This window comes from Vicia villosa, linkage group LG2 (assembly GCF_029867415.1).
Source record: "Vicia villosa cultivar HV-30 ecotype Madison, WI linkage group LG2, Vvil1.0, whole genome shotgun sequence".
In the NCBI taxonomy this organism is placed as follows: Eukaryota; Viridiplantae; Streptophyta; class Magnoliopsida; order Fabales; family Fabaceae; genus Vicia; species Vicia villosa.
Genome location: NC_081181.1, coordinates 210,224,456 through 210,246,042, shown reverse-complemented (window position 1 = coordinate 210,246,042; position 21,587 = coordinate 210,224,456). Strand labels below are relative to the sequence as shown.

The 21,587-nt window shown below is 38.7% G+C and overlaps 1 protein-coding gene across 1 annotated transcript; it reads right to left on the bottom strand.

Annotated features, from left to right (window-relative positions):
- Positions 1 to 451: 451 nt before the first annotated feature.
- Positions 452 to 21,192, bottom strand: LOC131651224 (uncharacterized). Its single transcript, XM_058920890.1, has 5 exons — positions 20,785 to 21,192; positions 20,393 to 20,622; positions 2,417 to 3,028; positions 1,335 to 2,363; positions 452 to 1,067 (listed from the first exon to the last, which is right to left on the bottom strand). The coding sequence occupies exons 1-5, from the start codon at positions 21,190 to 21,192 to the stop codon at positions 452 to 454; spliced, it is 2,895 nt and encodes a 964-aa protein (XP_058776873.1).
- Between the last annotated feature and the right edge of the window lie 395 nt (positions 21,193 to 21,587).

Genomic DNA, 21,587 nt, shown 5'->3' with positions numbered 1-21,587 from the left:
CTACATCATTCCACTGTGCTTGACGGATCCTTTCCCACAACTCATTCTCAATACGCAAGTTACTCATCAACACACCCGTTGGTGCCCACTCAAATTGTAAGTCCAAATTTCTGAACTTCTCCATAAGGCCAAACTCCAACATCACCAGCTCTGCAACCTTTATCTCTTTTCTACTCAAGGCATCCGCTACCTTATTAGCTTTACCGGGATGGTACTTCAAATCAAAGTCAAAGTCCTTCAAGTACTCCATCCATCTCCTTTGACGCATGTTAAGTTCGTTTTGATCAAAGAGGTACTTCAAACTCTTGTGATCACTAAACATCTCAAAGTGAACTCCATACAAATAATGTCGCCACACCTTGAGCGCGAACACAATTGCATCGAGTTCGAGGTCATGAGTAGGATAATTCTCTTCATGAGATTTCAACTTTCTAGATGCATAAGATACAACCTATCCATCTTGCATCAACACTCCACCCAAGCCTTTCTTAGAAGCATCACAGAACACTTCATAAGATCGGTTTGGATCTGGGATCACCAACACTGGAGCGGTAGTCATTTTCTCCTTGAGTTTTTGAAAACTCTTCTCACATTCTGAATTCCATCTAAACGAAACCTCCTTCCTTGTAAGCCTGGTCAAAGGTAATGCTAGCTTGCAAAACCCCATGATGAACCTCCGATAGTAACCTGCCAAGCCTAGGAAACTACGGACCTCAGTTGCATTCTTGGGTCGTTCCCAATTTATTACTGCTTCTACCTTTGAAGGGTCTACAGCTACGCCGCCGCCAGATATGACATGTCCAAGAAACTTGACTTCAGACATCCAGAACTCACACTTGCTAAAATTCGCAAACAAGTGCTTTTCTCTGAGAACCGACAACACAATCCTCAAATGCTCCATGTGCTCTTCGATAGTCCGTGAGTATATCAATATGTCGTCTATAAAGATTACCACGAACTGATCCAAATATGGTTGAAACACCCGGTTCATGTAATCCATAAAGACAGCAGGAGCATTGGTTACCCCGAATGGCATAACCAAGAACTCATAATGACCGTATCTCGTCCTAAAAGCAGTCTTAGATACATCCGAACTCTTAACCCGAATCTGATGATATCCCGACCTTAGGTCAATCTTCGAGAACACACAGGCTCCTTTCAATTGATCTAGAAGGTCATCAATCCGCGGTAGAGGGTACTTGTTCTTTATGGTTACCTTGTTCAGCTGATGATAGTCGATGCACAAATGCATACTACCATCCTTCTTCTTCACTAACAAGACTGGAGCTCCCCATGGAGAAACACTAGGACGAATGAAGTGTTTCGCCAACAACTCTTCTAGCTGACTCTTCAACTCCCTTAGCTCTACAGGAGACATTCGATAAGGGGCAATAGAAATTGGAGCGGTACCCGGAACAAGATCAATAAAAAATTCAACTTCCCTTTCCGGCGGAAGAGAAGTAACATCCTCAGGAAATACATCAGAAAATTCACACACAACCGGAATCTCCAATACACTCTTCTTGTCCTTGGAGTCCGACGTAAGAACCAAAAGGAAAGACTTCTCTTGAGCAAAAAGGTAGTTGACTACGTTAATCGTACCTTCAAGAAGATGTTCAATGGCATCGGTTGATGTAGTCTCCTCAGCAGGAATGAAGATAGCCTTCTCTTTACAACCGATGTACACCGAGTTAGCTGACAACCAGTCCATACCAAGTACTACATCGATCTTCTTAAGAGGTAGACAAACGAGATCAATCACGAATCTACGACCGTTGAAGGTAATATAACACTCCTTGCAAACTTCTCGAGCATCTACTACATCGTCCGTAGCCGATGAGATAATCATAGGATTAGGAAGAAGACTCGTCTCAAAACCAAGCCTCCGAACACAAGGGTAAGAAATAAAAGAATGTGTTGCTCCACAATCAACTAGCACAAACAAGGGCTGATCATTAACATAACACGTACCGGTAACTAGATTAGTGTTTCCTTGGGCCTTCCTAGCGTCCAAGGTGTAAACACGACCTTTAGTCTTCTCAGGAACATCTGGGGCAGTACAATCCCTCGCATAATGCCCTGGTTGATGGCACCTGTAACAATTTCCAAAATTCGGTCTACAATTCCCATGATGCTTCTTGTTGCACTTGCCACACCAAGGAGGTTGAGTTAAGCTACCACCATGGGTCTGTTTCTTCGCCGCTGGAGGAGTACGGGGTTTCAAATGCTGCCCCGACCTTCCGTGATCCCTACGAATCGGCCTGTTATGCTCTCTTTCCTCTTGGACCCTCTTCAATGTGTTCTCGGCAACATAGCATTGCCTTAAACACTCAGCATAGGTGGTAAACTCCCTTTGAGACACACTGTGCACAATATCAGCATTCAGCCCATGAGGAACTGATCAATCGTCCATAACTCATCTGGTGCATAAGCTGCTTGTCTGGAGTAGGCAGCCATGTCCTCAAACTTCTCAGCATATTCAGACACCGACATGTTGCCTTGTTTGAAGGACTGAAACTCATGCTCCTTCAAAGCACGCACACTGTTGGGGTAGTACTTCTCCAAGAAAGCTGTCTTGAAATGTTGCCAATCCTTTGGAATCCCTCGGTTAGTGAAATACGTAGACTCCGTATTCCACCATCTACCTGCTGGTCCATTCATTTTCTGAGCAGCAAAGATCACCTTCTCTTCCTCTGTGCACTGAATAGCCTGGAATATCATTTCCATGCCATACAACCAATCATGAGCAATCACGGGATCTAAGCCACCCAAGAACTCTGGTGGATCCATCCGAAAGAAAGCACGAAAGTCAGGCCCTGCTGCAGCCTGAGGAGTAGGAACAGGAGCGGTTGGTTGTTGCCCTTGCATGCCTTGCATCATTTGCATCATCATTTGATTCTGCTGTTGCAGCTGTTGCATTATCTGCACCCAAGGCACACCTGCATTCTCAGTTTCAGGCTCAGTCTCCACATTCCTTGTTCTGGGCCTTCCGGGACCTCTGCGTTGTTCAGCCATCTTCCCGTTTGTCCTACACACGGAATCAAGTTGGTCAGGCTTAATGCCATAAGTAAGACATAAGGAATCATGCCAACACTACACATATGAGGCAGAATTATGCTGACTTATGATGTTTCGTGGCAAAGCCGAGAATCGACCTGCTCTGATACAAACTGTAACACCCCATACATACATTGCCTAGGATATACTTAAATGGCATTAAAATGGTACTCGAAAATCATAAACATAAGCAGCGGAATAGATAATGTATAAGTACAAGTACAAAAGCCCAAACTGTCATGGCCAAAATACAAGAGTTCCAACTAGTACAAATACATATCCATAGTACAAAAGATGGAGATACAAAAGATCATAGACTACAACGGAATGCATCGCCAAGAAACATCAACTCGAAGCTAAGTCATCTTACCCTTGCCTCGATCCTGCCTCGAACCACCTGTAAAAAGAATAATTGGAATGGGGTGAGATTACTAAATCTCAGTGAGTCTCCCTATCTTACGGGTTCACTCAGTTCTATAGGGGACATGCAATCAACTGATTTACCGAGAATCTGGGTTACCTCACGGCTAGGTGCAAATACAAACAAGGGTACACCATCAATGGAAGTCCCATAACTATCCAATATGGTCACAAGGATAATCACACAGTCAAAACCACCGTATGCAAACCCGTACCCATGTACGAGGAATCTAGGAGTAAGTTACAGCCCGCTCATTAGACTACGCAATCCACACCCTCGGTGAGTTACACCCGTGCATCGCATCAAGAGACTTGTACCGGCACACGGAAAGATGGAACAAACGAGTCCTATGTGGCACACCGTTCGTGACGAGTTACCGCGGTGACTTTGCCTATGTGGCGTCACAACCTCATCAACCATCAAAACACACATGTGAGTGTAATACGGTGAACTGACTTTTTATAATCGAAAATGTACGGTAAGCAAGAGTCGCTACCGACTTTTATTTTATCCAAATATCAGAAAGGCTAAAAGAAACAGAAAAAACCTTTTAAAAGAAAACGGGTTCGGGGGGTAATTATGCAAAGGGAAGGTGTAAGGCACCCTTTGCATCCATGGTTTCCCATGGGCTCTTAATTGCTTTGCTCGCTTTGAAAAGAAGTGTAGAAGAAAAAGATGTGGACTTTAGCTCGTAAATGAGCGTAGCCATTTTTGAAGAATTATGAAAAAGAATATGAAAAATTTAGAGCAAGGCAAAGCAATTAAGGGCAATTACCTCAAACTTAGATGATAGGTCTCTTTTAGCCTTTCAGGATGAAAGGGTCTATCCTTGCCATGAGAGGGCAGGAAGCCTTTCGTTTGGAGGTTGAAGGGTCATCGAGAGTTCGTTCGCCATAAGACTGTCCCATGCCATAGAGAGGCAGGTAGTCTAAGGGAAGAACCAGAATAGCCTTTTCGTAGGCAGCCAGAGGATACCTCAGCCTTTCGTAGGCAACTTCCGAGGGTCGAGGTCATATTAGCGTATCGAAGGCAGCATCATTAGGGTCGTATGACCTTTATTTATCGAGGCAGCATGGCTGAGGTATCCTCGTATTCGAGGGACATGGCTATTCTGCAAAAAACACAAGGCAACAGGCAACAGAGAGGTTACCCCAAAAGTGTGCGTGGGTGCAACAATCACGTGATTAATTCAGAAATAATAATAATGGGGAAGGGAAATTGTAACCAGCGGAGGAGAGGGGAATTGAAACCAGCGGGATATAATTAAAACAAAAGGTTTAACACAAGTAATAATTGGGATTAGGGTTTAGGGTTACCAATGTTCGTAGCTTTGGCAATTGGCAAACCCTGAAAGAATGGAAAAAATAAACAAAGATAGGGTGAGTGCATTATCGATTCAGCCATGAACAGGGTTAACCCTAATCAATAAAAGAAAAAATATAAGAAAGGGTAAAGACACTTAGCTTCGATTGATGAAGGTTGATGGTCGGAGGTTGCCTGAAGCATTGACTCTAACCCTCGGAGAATTGCCAGATAAATAACAGGAAGCAGTGAGTGTATGGCTAATTCAATGGCAATTAAATTTAACCTTAATTTGATAAAAAAACACAATGAAATAAAATGATTATTTAAAATAAATACGAAATAGGACTTAGCTCTTGATTTGATCTGACATGGTTGGCGATCGGAGGAAGCCTCGGGGTCAACCCTGAAAATGGCAAGGCAAAAGGCAGACAATAGGTGAATGTATGCATAGTTCAAAGAAGGGTTAAAAGGGTAAACCCTAAAAATAACGGGAAACAAAATAGACTTTTAAAATAAATCAAATTCTTAGCTTTGTAAAAGGCGTGGCGCGTAGTCGGAGTGCATTTGAAAAGTAACCCTGAAAAGGCATAGAAAAAGAAAGATTTCAGTGTAGGGAATAATCGTGGCAAACCCTGATTAGGGCACAAGTTAGCCATGGTTAATAGAATCAAAATAAATTAATTGTTGGTTTTCAACCCAATTAATTAAATCGGTAAAAATCGAATTGCGATTAAATATATGACATTCTCATAATTTTTATTAATTAAAAGAAATTAGTTAAGATTTTATAAAACATTTAACTAAATAAATCAAATTAAATCAAAATGATTAACATAATTGAAACAAAATCAAATAAAGATTTTGTATAAAAAAAATTATAAAAATAATTTTATTAAGAAAAATATTATAGAGAAAAAAAAGAATGATAAAAACAAATATATATATATATATATATATAATAAAATAAATAAACTATATAGTTAAAAGTAAAAGGAAAGTTAAAAAAAACTCAGCTTGATTCTGCGTGGCTGGCGTTTGAACATCCACCGTATACCTGCAGACGTGTGGCCGTCTGATCGTGCTTCACGGAGATCAATGGCCGGTTGACAGCTCATCGTCTTCTTCCCCAACCGTCGTTTTAGCCTATACTTCTACCTATGGGTACCAGTGCGTCGCCATAGATTCTGCACCATGAAAACAACATAATACGCCACAAAAATAAAAGGTAAGGCCATAGATCGACTGGGTTCGATCCCCTGAACACGATGGTATCCTTGATATACCCTGATTTTGCCTCAATCATAAAAGCCCCAATTGAAGGTTTGAAAACCTAACCATGGCACACTCTGATTCCTGCATCAAAACTTAAGTCCAACGAACCAGAAAGATTCTACGCATCTATGTGAATATAAATATGCAACGAACAAGTGCTCATGGTGTATGAATCAATGAATCCGAACTAGAAAAAAAAGGATGCAAACCGTGGCTTTTTTATTGATGACTCTGAACGTCTTCGACCTTGCTAGCAATCGAGATAGCTTCAATGATGATCCAGAAACGCGTTTGAATAGCCAAAAACTCTTGAATCAGTATGCAATCTTGAATTTAACTTCTCACCTTTTTTGAAAGTTTGCAGACTCTAATGGCCCTTGGCTGCGAAATTTTCCAACCCCTTCTCATCAGGATTTGTCCAGTATATATAATGGATGAATTTTAGGTTATAACTTGGAGCAAATTTCTACTAAATCTTTAATTGCAATTTGAGAAATTTGATTGAGAATTGGTATTGAATCTTTCTATTTTTGCCCACTATTTGATTCAATTTGTTTCAATCATGATCTGGCCAATTAAGGGAATATATTTGATTGATCTTTTTGACTTAATATTAAAGCAAATAATATCTTATTTACTTTACTATTTTTATATAACTAAATTATGAAAAAAATCATAAAATAATTAACAAAAAATAATAAAATATGGGGAAATACTTTTTTGATCGCATATGGGCTTAAATTGAATATTGGATGGGAAGAATATAGGCCCATTTGGAAATATTTGGAGTTTTGGACCTTTTCTTCTCACATTTTTTCTCAAAAATAGTTCAACTTTGACAAGGCATATCTCCCTCAATTTTTGAGGTATGGAGGTGTTCTAGGACTTTTTAGAAACCTTAGAGAGTCCTCAAACCGGTGTCTTTTGTCTCATATCAAAATTCTTTTCCATGCTCATTTTATGTCCTTTTGAAAAAAGTGTCTTTTTGTTGACTTTTGAAAAGGACCTATAATGTTTTGGTCCATATCTCTCAAATGAAGCATTTTTGGACTTGGCATGTGAGAGACAATTTTGTAGAGAATCAAATTTCCTTCAAAATGAGCTTTGGATGGAAAATTTCTGATGTTCCATGTGAGAGTTATGGCTGGTCAAAGTTCAGTTGACTTTTCATATACAAAACCCTAATTTAGAAACTTTTTGAATTGTTGATTTTTGATCTTTCCTTGATGAACCATGATCAATTCTTGATCAAATGGTGAATGATACTTCAATATGAAGATCTTGACAAAAATCAAGAGTTTTGACTTTACTTTGACCACAGTTGACTTTTAGGTCAACCCAGTCGACTGTTGACTTTCTGAACAATTGAGTGCCCAATCCTTTGAGTTGAGACTTGATACTTGTCATGGAGATGGTGTGTCTAGGAGCTTTGTGTATTGATTTGTATTTGTATAAGAGAAATAGTATGGGCAAATTTTGGGGTATGACAACTGCCCCTGTTCAATTTTCTTAAACCTGAGGATGTAGACTGGCATGTGTACCTGTCGGAATCTGAGGGTAGAAGATGATTGAACACTAGAATACCAAGAAATTTGCCCTAGCTGAAGTAGGGACTTTTGTCGGAGATGGGCTTAAAGATGCTATACAGGCCTTGAGAGAAAGTTTATTGGAGACTGACTTAGATCTAAGTCTTTTGATCTATCCATGGAGGATATTCGAAACTAAGTATCAGAACTAAATCGTCATTTTGATTATCTCTGAACTATCTTCGAAATAATTGTCACAATTAAATCTCTATCTTGATTATCTCTGAACTATCTTTGGAGGATATCCAAAATTAAGTGTCAGAAGTAGATCTCTGTCTTAATTATCTCTGAGCTATCTTTGGAAGATATCCAAAATTAAGTGTCAGAAGTAAATCTCTGTCTTGATTATCTCTGAGCTATCTTTGGAAGATATCCAAAATTAAGTGTCAGAATTAAATAACTATCTTGATTATCTCTGAACTGTTAAGTATCAGAATTAAATCTCTGTCTTGATTATCTCTGAACTATCTTTGGAAGATACCCAAAATTAAGTGTCAGAATTAAATAACTATCTTGATTATCTCTGAACTGTTAAGTATCAGAATTAAATCTCTGTCTTGATCATTTCTGAACTATCCCTGGAAGATATCCAAAATTAAGTGTTAGAACTAAATCTTTGTCTTGATCATTTCTGAACTATCTCTGGAGAATATCCGAAACTAAGTATCAGAATTTAGATATATGTTTTGATTATCTCTGAGCTATCTTTGGAAGATATCCAAAATTAAGTATCAGAACTAAATCTCCATCTTGAATGAGCGTCAGAATTAAATCTTTGATTTGATTATCTCTGCACTATATCTAGAAGACAATGTTTATTTGATTGTAGAAGTAGGCTGAAAAAGGAACATTAGTTTTATGCAATGTTGTGATGCATGTATTGTAACGCTTATGAATGAAAGTGTTATGCATAGGCAATGAGGCGTATGTATGTTATGTATGAATTTACTATGACACATGATGTATGAAAATGATTTATGCTATTTGGAGTATCTTGAGAAAATAAATATCTGTATCATTGTGATTTTGTCGTTTGATTTTGTCTTGAAGAAGTACAGCTGGGGATTTATGATTCTTGCTTGGGGATGATCAGTAACTTGATGTACCCTGATTGGGAATAAAGACATTAATAAACCATGTTGGCGAAGAGCAAAGTGTTGGAGAAACGAAAGTGTTGAAGATGTAAACTCTGTTGGGGATCCATATCTGTGTCGGGACGAAAACCTTTGAAGATATCTTCTTAATGATTACTTTGTGGGGATATGATCTTATGAACCTGGCTCTGTGGGGAGATGTGGGTGTCTTGAAAGTTGCCCCCAGTATCATAGTAACTTACTACTCGATTCAGGACACGCCACTGAGTATTGATCAAGATGTTGAACTGGACTTGCATAGATTTGCCCGAGTTAGTAGGAACTTTGGAAAGATTCGCCTCGCGAGGATTTTATGAGATGTTCACTATGGGCGATATGCCCCCAGTAATCATAGGCTCATGACAATGTCTCACGTTGATTGGGGAGTAGCTTTAGATATACTTGGATGCATGCCCCTGATTGTTCGAGCATCCATGAGATATTCTTGGAATCTTGACTTGATTGCCCCAGATTGATTGGGCAAAACATGTCATTCCCCTTGTATACGTCATAGACATGGCTTCTTGGAATAATAGTGTCTTTCGGGATAACTTTCAGTCATTAGTTGTACCCTGTGCAAATTCTTTCTGTTGCTGACATTTGAAATTATGTAGCAGAATATGTTTAATAATGCATCCATAACATGCAATGCATACGTTGGTCTTGAGTTTTTTTTTTGAAAAACATTAAAACATGAGATGTAAAAACATGTCCTTTGTAAAAACATGATATTTGTAACAACGTGATATTTGTAAAACATGATATTTGTAAAACATGATATTTGTAAAAAACAAAATATCAACTCAGCATTTTTGGTAAACCTTAAGGAGTCAGGATACCTTTCTGGTGACAGTATGCTTTCGAACTAACCATGCTTCAATTAGGACTTTCAAGGGTTGTAACGTGGCTTGGTTCACGGTTTAAGAAACAAAGGATAAAGGCTTAGAATTTGATTGTATCCACCCCTCTTCATGATGATCTTCAATCCTAAGCTCAGTTGATTCAACTTATGCATTCAGGTTCCAAGGGACTTTTGGATTTGCACCTTTGATAATGATGATGGTTCACAAGCAGAGGGAACTATTGAGATGGCAGTCACTTCTTCCTTTTGGTAGTCACAACTTTGAGTTGTTCAAGAATTTATTGACTTCTTTTTTTTCATCTTTTTGATATCCCTAACTTTTGCTTGAACTGTCTATTTTGAGCTTACAGTCAGCGGGATGCCTTGATTTTTTGCCTAAGTCATCTTTTGATTTTTTGACTTAGCAGGCTTTTCTTTGTATATATGTTTTTTTTTCATTTTTTCTTCTTTTGAAAGATATTGACTGCCTTGTTTGATGATTGATGGACCATCATTGTCTTTTGATTGACATCTCCAACACTTCTTTGATGTGTGCGGATGAACGCTTGTGATTGAAACCTTTGTTGGAAGGTGTACGGAATGATTCTCTTGAAATAGAATGCACAGCCAAATTAACTAAGAACTACCCTGCCCCAGGTTATGATCAAGAGTTTTAATTAGTACAAGAAAGAAACTTCTACTTCTTAGGCTCAAAAGGGTTGACGAGGGATTATCATCCTTATATCTCCAGTGTTTAGGAATTGAAACAATGCCTGTACATCATCAGCATAGTCCATTCAAAAGCATATTGTATGAGGTTGCGGTATCATTTTCGTCATCCTCCCTCAAAAGGCTTACAGCTTAGCAAGAGTTGAATAAACATAAAACATGTGCAAAGTAAATACGCAATTTAAAATGAGTGATAACGAAATAATGTACTCAAGACAATCATATGCAATGCACTGATGATAATTATTAAAACAGATAGTGTCTATCATAAGTCGATTGTTTAAACAAATAGAATAGAAATTGCAAATGGAAGTAAATCTAATGATCTAAATAGTTCATCCTTCTAGCCATCCATAGCATTAGCAATCTTGTTGTGATTAGGCGTGGGAGCAATAATCACATTAGGAGTTGCAGGGGTGTCGAACTCAATTTCGCCAGCGTCGAACATATCTTGGATCTTGTTCTTCAACGACCAACAATTCTCTGTGTCATGTCCAGGACTATTAGAATGATATGCGCATCTCGCATTGGGCTTGTAACTAGGAGCAGAGGTGTTAGGATTCTTAAGAGGATCCCTAAGGGTGATCAAATTTTCCTTTAGCAGATGTTGTAAGGCTTGAGCTAGCGACATATTGATCTTTGTGAATTGACGTCTGGGTGTATCTTGTTTGTTTTGACGACCTTGTTGAGGCGCCGGTGTGGAGCTCAGAACTGCCCCAATAGATTGATCGTGGTTTATCCTTTTCTGCCCATACACAGCATTGGAATCTGACCTCCCATTGAAATGCTTCTTTGTAGTACTTGAGGATGTAGCCACTTGAATCTTACCACTTCGGATGCCATTCTCGACACGTTCCCCAGTCAGTATAAGCTCAGTGAATCCAGATGATGAACTTCCCAGCAAATGACTATAGAAAGGGCCAGTCAGTGTATTCATGAACATATCTACCATCTCTCTGTCAGCCAAGGAAGGTTTGACTCTTCCAGCTAGATCTCTCCATTTCTGAGCATACTCCTTGAAACTTTCCTTAGGTCCCATAGACATGCTTTGTAGTTGCATGCGAGTTGGTGCGAGATCGGAATTATATTGGTATTGCTTATAGAAAGCAACAACTAAATATTCCCAGGTATGAATGTTGGTACTTTCCAGTTGATAGTACCATTCGAGTTGAGTTCCAAATAAGCTTTCCTGAAAGAAATGGATCCAGAGCCTCTTATCAGCAGTGTGAGACTGAATCTTCCTTACATAAGACCTCAAGTGTAGTTTAGGACAAGAGACTCCATCATACTTAGCAAAGGCGGGAGTTTTGAATTTTGGAGGAATAACGACCCCAGGAACAAGTCCAAGCTCTTCAAAATCCAGCCCAGGTATCTTCTGAATTTCCACGCTTCTCAGACGCTCTTCTAACATCTTGTATTTGTCATCGGGAAGTTCGTCCTCATGGTAATAGTCCTCTTCTTCTTCAGAGAGTTTGGCAGACTCGTGGTTACTTTTTGCATCAGTTTTGACACTAGCATCATCATCTTGCTCATCCTCATCACTGTCTTCAGAGGTTTCAGCATCCTTGAGTTGCAAGATCGGTCTAAGCTTTTTCACTCGAGTCTTCTTACCCTCTTTGGGAGTTTCAGCTTCTTCAACCTTTTTGAGAGGGCCTTTGAACCTTCTTCCCAGATTGAGAACACCTTTAGGTTTCTTGGTCTTCTTTTCCTTCTTAGTCAGAAGGGATTTCAACCCATCTTGCCCCTTAGACAAATTCAGAATCAAGGCTTGGAACTCAGTGTTTTGAGCTTGGAGATCCTTAACTGATTGTTCGAGATCCATGATGCTGAAATAAACAGCGAGGAAAGATGAGAGACCTATTGTAAGAAACCTGTTATGCGATGTTATGAATGCAAATGCAGTGCTTTCAAGGATCTATAGGAAATTTAGTTTGCAACGTTTAGACATTGAATCAAACACAGCTATGTCTAGAGAATTCTGGCTTTCGTCTTTGGACGTCCTTCTTTGAGAATCAAGCTCACCATATCGAGTGGGTCATCGCCTCTGATTCGGGATACTTCTGAATTTGAAAGTATATGGCTAGAGGAAAATAAATCCTCTTTCCCCTTGATAGGTACTGTGTCTCTGAATCGGAGGGTATGCGGCCAGAGGAAAATAAATCCTCTTGCCCTTTGATAGGGATCCAGTCTTTGATAAGGGCACCTGAAAATAGTGCACCCTAAATCCCTAAGATCCTTGAAAGGGTCAGTTAAATCATGTTATGCTTATGATGTCATGATGTCATGAATGTTATGCGAATGCAGTTCATTAGACTTAGTGTGAGATAGTAAGGACAAATGAGTCCATTCAACAGAACCTGCGAAGAAATGAAGGTTAGTAGCAAACACAAACAAGTCACACAAGTCACGCAAGTCACACAATTCACACAATTTTGCCTTAAGGTTAGGCTTGCATGTAGTCCAGAGGTGCGTACCCTCCCCCTGAAGTTCAGTCGGTTCAAACCTGTCCTATATAAAGATTGGGTTCTAGGGAGCTCATATCATTGACCTTTCTCGAAGGCGCTTATCTCATTTCGGCAATCGAATCGCCAACCGAAAAGGTCCTGAAAGTTTAGTCCATATGAGTGTAGCTTCGAGTATCAACCAACTTCAGTCGGAACCAAAGCCAGCCATCTCGCTACTTTCTAAAAGGCCAAAGTCGAGTTCGACTAAGGTTCTAAGGGCGAATTAGTGCTTAATGACACCACGCGGCAGCCAAGCATTTCCTCAGGTCGGACCCCAAGGAACACCAGGACAAACCAATGTGTCACACTAACGATGGCCATCAGATCAACCACATCAGTATACGCTGTGCAGTCTCCTTGATCTCATGCCATATACCTAAGGTACTCAGATCCGGGTTAAGATCTTTCACACAACAAAATACCCAAAATAGCCCTGCAAAATTAAAGCAAACAAAGCAAACAATAGAAAACATTTAAGGTGAATCCTAAACTTTTAAGGTAACCCCTCTTTTATCGAAATTTATCCCCAGCAGAGTCGCCAGTTCTGTAATACGGTGAACTGACTTTTTATAATCGAAAATGTACGGTAAGCAAGAGTCGCCACCGAATTTTATTTTATCCAAATATTGGAAAGGCTAAAAGAAACAGAAAAAACCTTTTAAAAGAAAACGGGTTCGGGGGGTAATTATGCAAAGGGAAGGTGTAAGGCACCCTTTGCATCCATGGTTTCCCATGGGCTCTTAATTGCTTTGCTCGCTTTGAAAAGAAGTGTAGAAGAAAAAGATGTGGACTTTAGCTCGTAAATGAGCGTAGCCATTTTTGAAGAATTATGAAAAAGAATATGAAAAATTTAGAGCAAGGCAAAGCAATTAAGGGCAATTACCTCAAACTTAGATGATAGGTCTCTTTTAGCCTTTCAGGATGAAAGGGTCTATCCTTGCCATGAGAGGGCAGGAAGCCTTTCGTTTGGAGGTTGAAGGGTCATCGAGAGTTCGTTCGCCATAAGACTGTCCCATGCCATAGAGAGGCAGGTAGTCTAAGGGAAGAACCAGAATAGCCTTTTCGTAGGCAGCCAGAGGATACCTCAGCCTTTCGTAGGCAACTTCCGAGGGTCGAGGTCATATTAGCGTATCGAAGGCAGCATCATTAGGGTCGTATGACCTTTATTTATCGAGGCAGCATGGCTGAGGTATCCTCGTATTCGAGGGACATGGCTATTCCGCAAAAAACACAAGGCAACAGGCAACAGAGAGGTTACCCCAAAAGTGTGCGTGGGTGCAACAATCACGTGATTAATTCAGAAATTTTATCTTGTAATTAATTATCTAAATTAATTTAAAGGCTTACACTCCCTAAGATTACTAACCACACAATAACATAAACAATAATAATGGGGAAGGGAAATTGTAACCAGCGGAGGAGAGGGGAATTGAAACCAGCGGGATATAATTAAAACAAAATGTTTAACACAAGTAATAATTGAGAATAGGGTTTAGGGTTACCAATGTTCGTAGCTTTGGCAATTGGCAAACCCTGAAATAATGGAAAAAATAAACAAAGATAGGGTGAGTGCATTATCGATTCAGCCATGAACAGGGTTACCCCTAATCAATAAAAGTAAAAATATAAGAAAGGGTAAAGACACTTAGCTTTGATTGATGAAGGTTGATGGTCGGAGGTTGCCTGAAGCATTGACTCTAACCCTCGGAGAATTGCCAGAAAAATAACAGGAAGCAGTGAGTGTATGGCTAATTCAATGGCAATTAAATTTAACCTTAATTTGATAAAAAAAACACAATGAAATAAAATGATTATTTAAAATAAATACGAAATAGGACTTAGCTTTTGATTTGATCTGACATGGTTGGCGATCGGAGGAAGCCTCGGGGTCAACCCTGAAAGTGGCAAGGCAAAAGGCAGACAATAGGTGAATGTATGCATAGTTCAAAGAAGGGTTAAAAGGGTAAACCCTAAAAATAACGGGAAACAAAATAGACTTTTAAAATAAATCAAATTCTTAGCTTTGTAAAGGGCGTGGCGCGTAGTCGGAGTGCATTTGAAAAGTAACCCTGAAAAGGCATAGAAAAAGAAAGATTTCAGTGTAGGGAATAATCGTGGCAAACCTTGATTAGGGCATAAGTTAGCCATGGTTAATAGAATCAAAATAAATTAATTGTTGGTTTTCAACCCAATTAATTAAATCGTTAAAAATCGAATTGCGATTAAATATATGACATTCTCATAATTTTTATTAATTAAAAGAAATTAGTTAAGATTTTATAAAACATTTAACTAAATAAATCAAATTAAATCAAAATAATTAACATAATTGAAACAAAATCAAATAAAGATTTTGTATAAAAAAAAATTATAAAAATAATTTTATTAAGAAAAATATTATAGAGAAAAAAAAGAATGATAAAAACAAATATATATATATATATATATATATATATAATAAAATAAATAAACTATATAGTTAAAAGTAAAAGGAAAGTTAAAAAAAACTCAGCTTGATTCAGCGTGGCTGGCGTTTGAACATCCACCGTATGCCTGCAGACGTGTGGCCGTCTGATTGTGCTTCACGGAGATCAATGGCCGGTTGACAGCTCATCGTCTTCTTCCCCAACCGTCGTTTTAGCCTATACTTCTACCTACGGGTACCAGTGCGTCGCCATAGATTCTGCACCATGAAAACAACATAATACGCCAAAAAAATAAAAGGTAAGGCCATATATCGACTGGGTTCGATCCCCTGAACACGATGGTATCCTTGTTATACCCTGATTTTGCCTCAATCATAAAAGCCCCAATTGAAGGTTTGAAAACCTAACCATGGCACACTCTGATTCCTGCATCAAAACTTAAGTCCAACGAACCAGAAAGATTCTACGCACCTATGTGAATATAAATATGCAACGAACAAGTGCTCATGGTGTATGAATCAATGAATCCGAACTAGAAAAAAAAGGATGCAAACCGTGGCTTTTTTATTGATGACTCTGGACGTCTTCGACATTGCTAGCAATCGAGATAGCTTCAATGATGATCCAGAAACGCGTTTGAATAGCCAAAAACTCTTGAATCAGTATGCAATCTTGAATTCAACTTCTCACCTTTTTTGAAATTTTGCAGACTCTAATGGCCCTTGGCTGCGAAATTTTCCAACCCCTTCTCATCAGGTTTTGTCCAGTATATATAATGGATGAATTTTAGGTTATAACTTGGAGCAACTTTCTACTAAATCTTTGATTGCAATTTGAGAAATTTGATTGAGAATTGGTATTGAATCTTTCTATTTTTGCCCACTATTTGATTCAATTTGTTTCAATCATGATCTGGCCAATTAAGGGAATATATTTGATTGATCTTTTTGACTTAATAGTAAAGCAAATAATATCTTATTTACTTTACTATTTTTATATAACTAAATTATGAAAAAATCATAAAATAATTAACAAAAAATAATAAAATATGGGGAAATACTTTTTTGATCGCATATGGGCTTAAATTGAATATTGGATGGGAAGAATATAGGCCCATTTGGAAATATTTGGAGTTTTGGACCTTTTCTTCTCACATTTTTTCTCAAAAATAGTCCAACTTTGACAAGGCATATCTCCCTCAATTTTTGAGGTATGGAGGTGTTCTAGGACTTTTTAGAAACCTTAGAGAGTCCTCAAACAGGTGTCTTTGGTCTCATATCAAAATTCTTTTCCATGCTCATTTTATGTCCTTTGGAAAAAAGTGTCTTTTTGTTGACTTTTGAAAAGGACCTATAATGTTTTGGTCCATATCTCTCAAATGAAGCATTTTTGGACTTGGCATGTGAGAGACAATTTTGTAGAGAATCAAATTTCCTTCAAAATGAGCTTTGGATGGAAAATTTCTGATGTTCCATGTGAGAGTTATGGCTGGTCAAAGTTCAGTTGACTTTTCATATACAAAACCCTAATTTAGAAACTTTTTGAATTGTTGATTTTTGATCTTTCCTTGATGAACCATGATCAATTCTTGATCAAATGGTGAATGATACTTCAATATGAAGATCTTGACAAAAATCAAGAGTTTTGACTTTACTTTGACCACAGTTGACTTTTAGGTCAACCCAGTCGACTGTTGACTTTCTGAACAATTGAGTGCCCAATCCTTTGAGTTGAGACTTGATACTTGTCATGGAGATGGTGTGTCTAGGAGCTTTGTGTATTGATTTGTATTTGTATAAGAGAAATAGTATGGGCAAATTTTGGGGTATGACAGCTGCCCCTGTTCAATTTTCTTAAACCTGAGGATGTAGACTGGCATGTGTACCTGTCGGAATCTGAGGGTAGAAGATGATTGAACACTAGAATACCAAGAAATTTGCCCTAGCTGAAGTAGGGACTTTTGTCGGAGATGGGCTTAAAGATGCTATACAGGCCTTGAGAGAAAGTTTATTGGAGACTGACTTAGATCTAAGTCTTTTGATCTATCCATGGAGGATATTCGAAACTAAGTATCAGAACTAAATCGTCATTTTGATTATCTCTGAACTATCTTCGAAATAATTGTCACAATTAAATCTCTATCTTGATTATCTCTGAACTATCTTTGGAGGATATCCAAAATTAAGTGTCAGAAGTAGATCCCTGTCTTAATTATCTCTGAGCTATCTTTGGAAGATATCCAAAATTAAGTGTCAGAAGTAAATCTCTGTCTTGATTATCTCTGAGCTATCTTTGGAAGATATCCAAAATTAAGTGTCAGAATTAAATAACTATCTTGATTATCTCTGAACTGTTAAGTATCAGAATTAAATCTCTGTCTTGATTATCTCTGAACTATCTTTGGAAGATACCCAAAATTAAGTGTCAGAATTAAATAACTATCTTGATTATCTCTGAACTGTTAAGTATCAGAATTAAATCTCTGTCTTGATCATTTCTGAACTATCCCTGGAAGATATCCAAAATTAAGTGTTAGAACTAAATCTTTGTCTTGATCATTTCTGAACTATCTCTGGAGAATATCCGAAACTAAGTATCAGAATTTAGATATATGTTTTGATTATCTCTGAGCTATCTTTGGAAGATATCCAAAATTAAGTATCAGAACTAAATCTCCATCTTGAATGAGCGTCAGAATTAAATCTTTGATTTGATTATCTCTGCACTATATCTAGAAGACAATGTTTATTTGATTGTAGAAGTAGGCTGAAAAAGGAACATTAGTTTTATGCAATGTTGTGATGCATGTATTGTAACGCTTATGAATGAAAGTGTTATGCATAGGCAATGAGGCGTATGTATGTTATGTATGAATTTACTATGACACATGATGTATGAAAATGATTTATGCTATTTGGAGTATCTTGAGAAAATAAATATCTGTATCATTGTGATTTTGTCGTTTGATTTTGTCTTGAAGAAGTACAGCTGGGGATTTATGATTCTTGCTTGGGGATGATCAGTAACTTGATGTACCCTGATTGGGAATAAAGACATTAATAAACCATGTTGGCGAAGAGCAAAGTGTTGGAGAAACGAAAGTGTTGAAGATGTAAACTCTGTTGGGGATCCATATCTGTGTCGGTGTTCTAGGACTTTTTAGAAACCTTAGAGAGTCCTCTAACCGGTGTCTTTGGTCTCATATCAAAATTCTTTTCCATGCTCATTTTATGTCCTTTTGAAAAAAGTGTCTTTTTGTTAACTTTTGAAAAGGACCTATAATGTTTTGGTCCATATCTCTCAAATGAAGCATTTTTGGACTTGGCATGTGAGAGACAATTTTGTAGAGAATCAAATTTCCTTCAAAATGAGATTTGGATGGAAAATTTATGATGTTCCATGTGAGAGTTATGGCTGGTCAAAATTCAATTGACTTTTCCTATACAAAACCCTAATTTAGAAACTTTTTGAATTGTTGATTTTTGATCTTTCCTTGATGAACCATGATCAATTCTTGATCAAATGGTGAATGATACTTCAATATGAAGATCTTGACAAAAATCAAGAGTTTTGACTTTACTTTGACCACAGTTGACTTTTAGGTCAACCCAGTCGACTGTTGACTTTCTGAACAATTGAGTGCCCAATCCTTTGAGTTGAAACTTGATACTTGTCATGGAGATGGTGTGTCTAGGAGCTTTGTGTATTGATTTTTATTTGTATAAGAGAAATAGTATGGGCAAATTTTGGGGTATGACAGTGAGGGACCCAGCCTGCTCAGTACAAAACGCCATCTTGACAACACGAGCCCACCGGGCGAATGCCTAGTGATCTTGCCTACGTGGCATCACTAGAGGTGAATCGAAAGTAATGTTGCCTACATGGCATTACTTCTCCACCATACCAAGCACGCCGATGTGTAACCGCTAGTGGAGAAACGCCCTATAAGACCTCCACATGCACATCACAATGGTAGCTCAGGTGTGTAGAACATACCGAGAACGATGATGTGTACTGCAAGTGTGGAAGTGCCCCCTTACAGCCCACACAAGCACATCGCAACGGTACCAAGTGTTCTATGCGGTTTACCCCCTAATAGCCTAGGCCCACTCCGATTCAAGCATACCACAACACAATCAAGCCACACAGGCAAAAGTCTCCGAACGTTCAATCGAAACGAACGAGAAAAGCAATGATCACATCATAACACAATCAACATTTGCATTTCTAAAATATACATGCATACAAATAAGATGTTGATCATTTCATAGTTTCATACGCTTAAAACATGTACTAACATATCATACAGGTCATAAGAGGCATTCAGTTCTCGATACGGAACAAAACTGCACTCATATGGGGAGAATTATCAATTCTGTAACAGACTAGTTCGCTACAGCGAACTCAAACAGAAGCTAAACTTCTTCAAACCCATGTCAGTTCGCTACAGCGAACTCCAGCGAAGCCCCGATTCGCTACAACGAAGGAAAGTTCGCTACAGCGAATAAATCAATTCAACTCCCAGATTTATTCGCTACACAGTTCGCTACAGCGAATCATTCGCTACAGCGAACTCTGCAAAATCAGCAAAAATGCAGAAACGTATTTGGGGTCCCCAAGCCCCAAATTTCCACATGCATAGATGAGGATTAAAATCATTTACTCAAAAACCCTTAATCCCCAAAGTTCATATAACCCACAATGACTTCCCCAAAGTTTCTAACTAAGAGACCCACCTGATTAAGCTGAGGAAGAAGCTCTGAAAATCAGAAGGGGATGATGAAGATTGATGGATCAAAGGTGCATGCAAGGCTGAAAGTTGAAGTTGGCAATGGGTCTTCCTCTCCTTCCTTCTTGTTTCACGTTTCTTCCTCTTCTACTCTCCACAATTCTGTTTTTGGCTTCTAAAAATCAGAATTGTCCCAAAACCAAACAATCCCTAAGACTTAGATAGAGTGCAAAGACTAAAGTATCCCCCAACTAGACTTTATTTACCACAATGCCATTTGTTTCCATCTCAACTAAATGAAATTCCTATCATTTAATCTCTTAATGAAAAATTAGAATATTACATTCTCCCCCCTTAAATAGAATTCGTCCTCGAATTCGAAAACTTACCAGAATAAGTGAGGATACAACTCCCGCATCTCTGATTCGAGCTCCCAAGTTGCTTCGTCGGGACGCGACTCTTCCCACAACACCTTCACAAGAGGTATCTCTTTGCTTCTCAACGACTTGCTAGCATACTCCAAGATACGACAAGGTTTCGGTTGGAAAGAAAGATCTGGCTCTACTTCAATCGCATCTGGTAGGATAGGATGAAATGAATCCGGCACAAATTTCCGCAACTGAGACACATGGAAAACGTCATGCAGCCCAGATAGTGAAGGAGGCAAAGCTAACTGGTATGCGACTTCACCTATCCGTCTCATGATCTGATAAGGTCCTACGTATCTCGGGCTAAGTTTGCGCGTCTTAAACGGTCCTTTCAACCTCAACCTCGGAGTCACCTTCAAGAACACATGATCTCCCACATCAAACTCCAACGGTCTCCTTCGTTTGTCCATATAACTCTTCTGTCGATCTTGAGCTTGTTTCATCTTATCTCGAATCATCTTAACCTTCTCCATGGTTTCTTGAATTATCTCCGGTCCAAGAATTCCCTTCTCGCCAACTTCAGACCAACACAACAGCGATCGGCATTTCCTCCCATACAAGGCTTCATATGGGGCCATACCGATGCTCGCATGATAACTGTTGATATACGCGAATTCTGTCAAAGGTAAGTTATCTTTCCAACTTCCACCAATTTCCAATATACATGCCCTCAGCATATCTTCAATGGTTTGAATAGTCCTTTCTGTTTGTCCATCTGTCTGGGGGTGGTTAGAAGTGCTCAAATTCAGATTTGTACCCATTTCTTGATGAAAAGTTTTCTAAAATCGGGAAGTGAACTTCGGATCTCTATCTGACACAATGCTAGAAGGTACACCGTGCAATCTCACAATCTCCACTACAAAAAGCCTCGCAAGGTGAGAAACCTTGTGAGTCGTCTTAACCGGCAAGAAATGCGCGGACTTAGTCAAACGATCCACTATCACCCATATCGAGTCATGCCCACCTAATACCCTTGGTAGTCCCACGATGAAGTCCATGGATATACTGTCCCATTTCCAAACAGGAATATCCAATGGTTGCAACATACCACCGGGCCTTTGGTGCTCTATCTTCACTTGTTGGCAAATCACGCACTGCTCTACATAATCAGCCACATCTCTCTTTATACCAGGCCACCAAAAATTCCCTTTCAAGT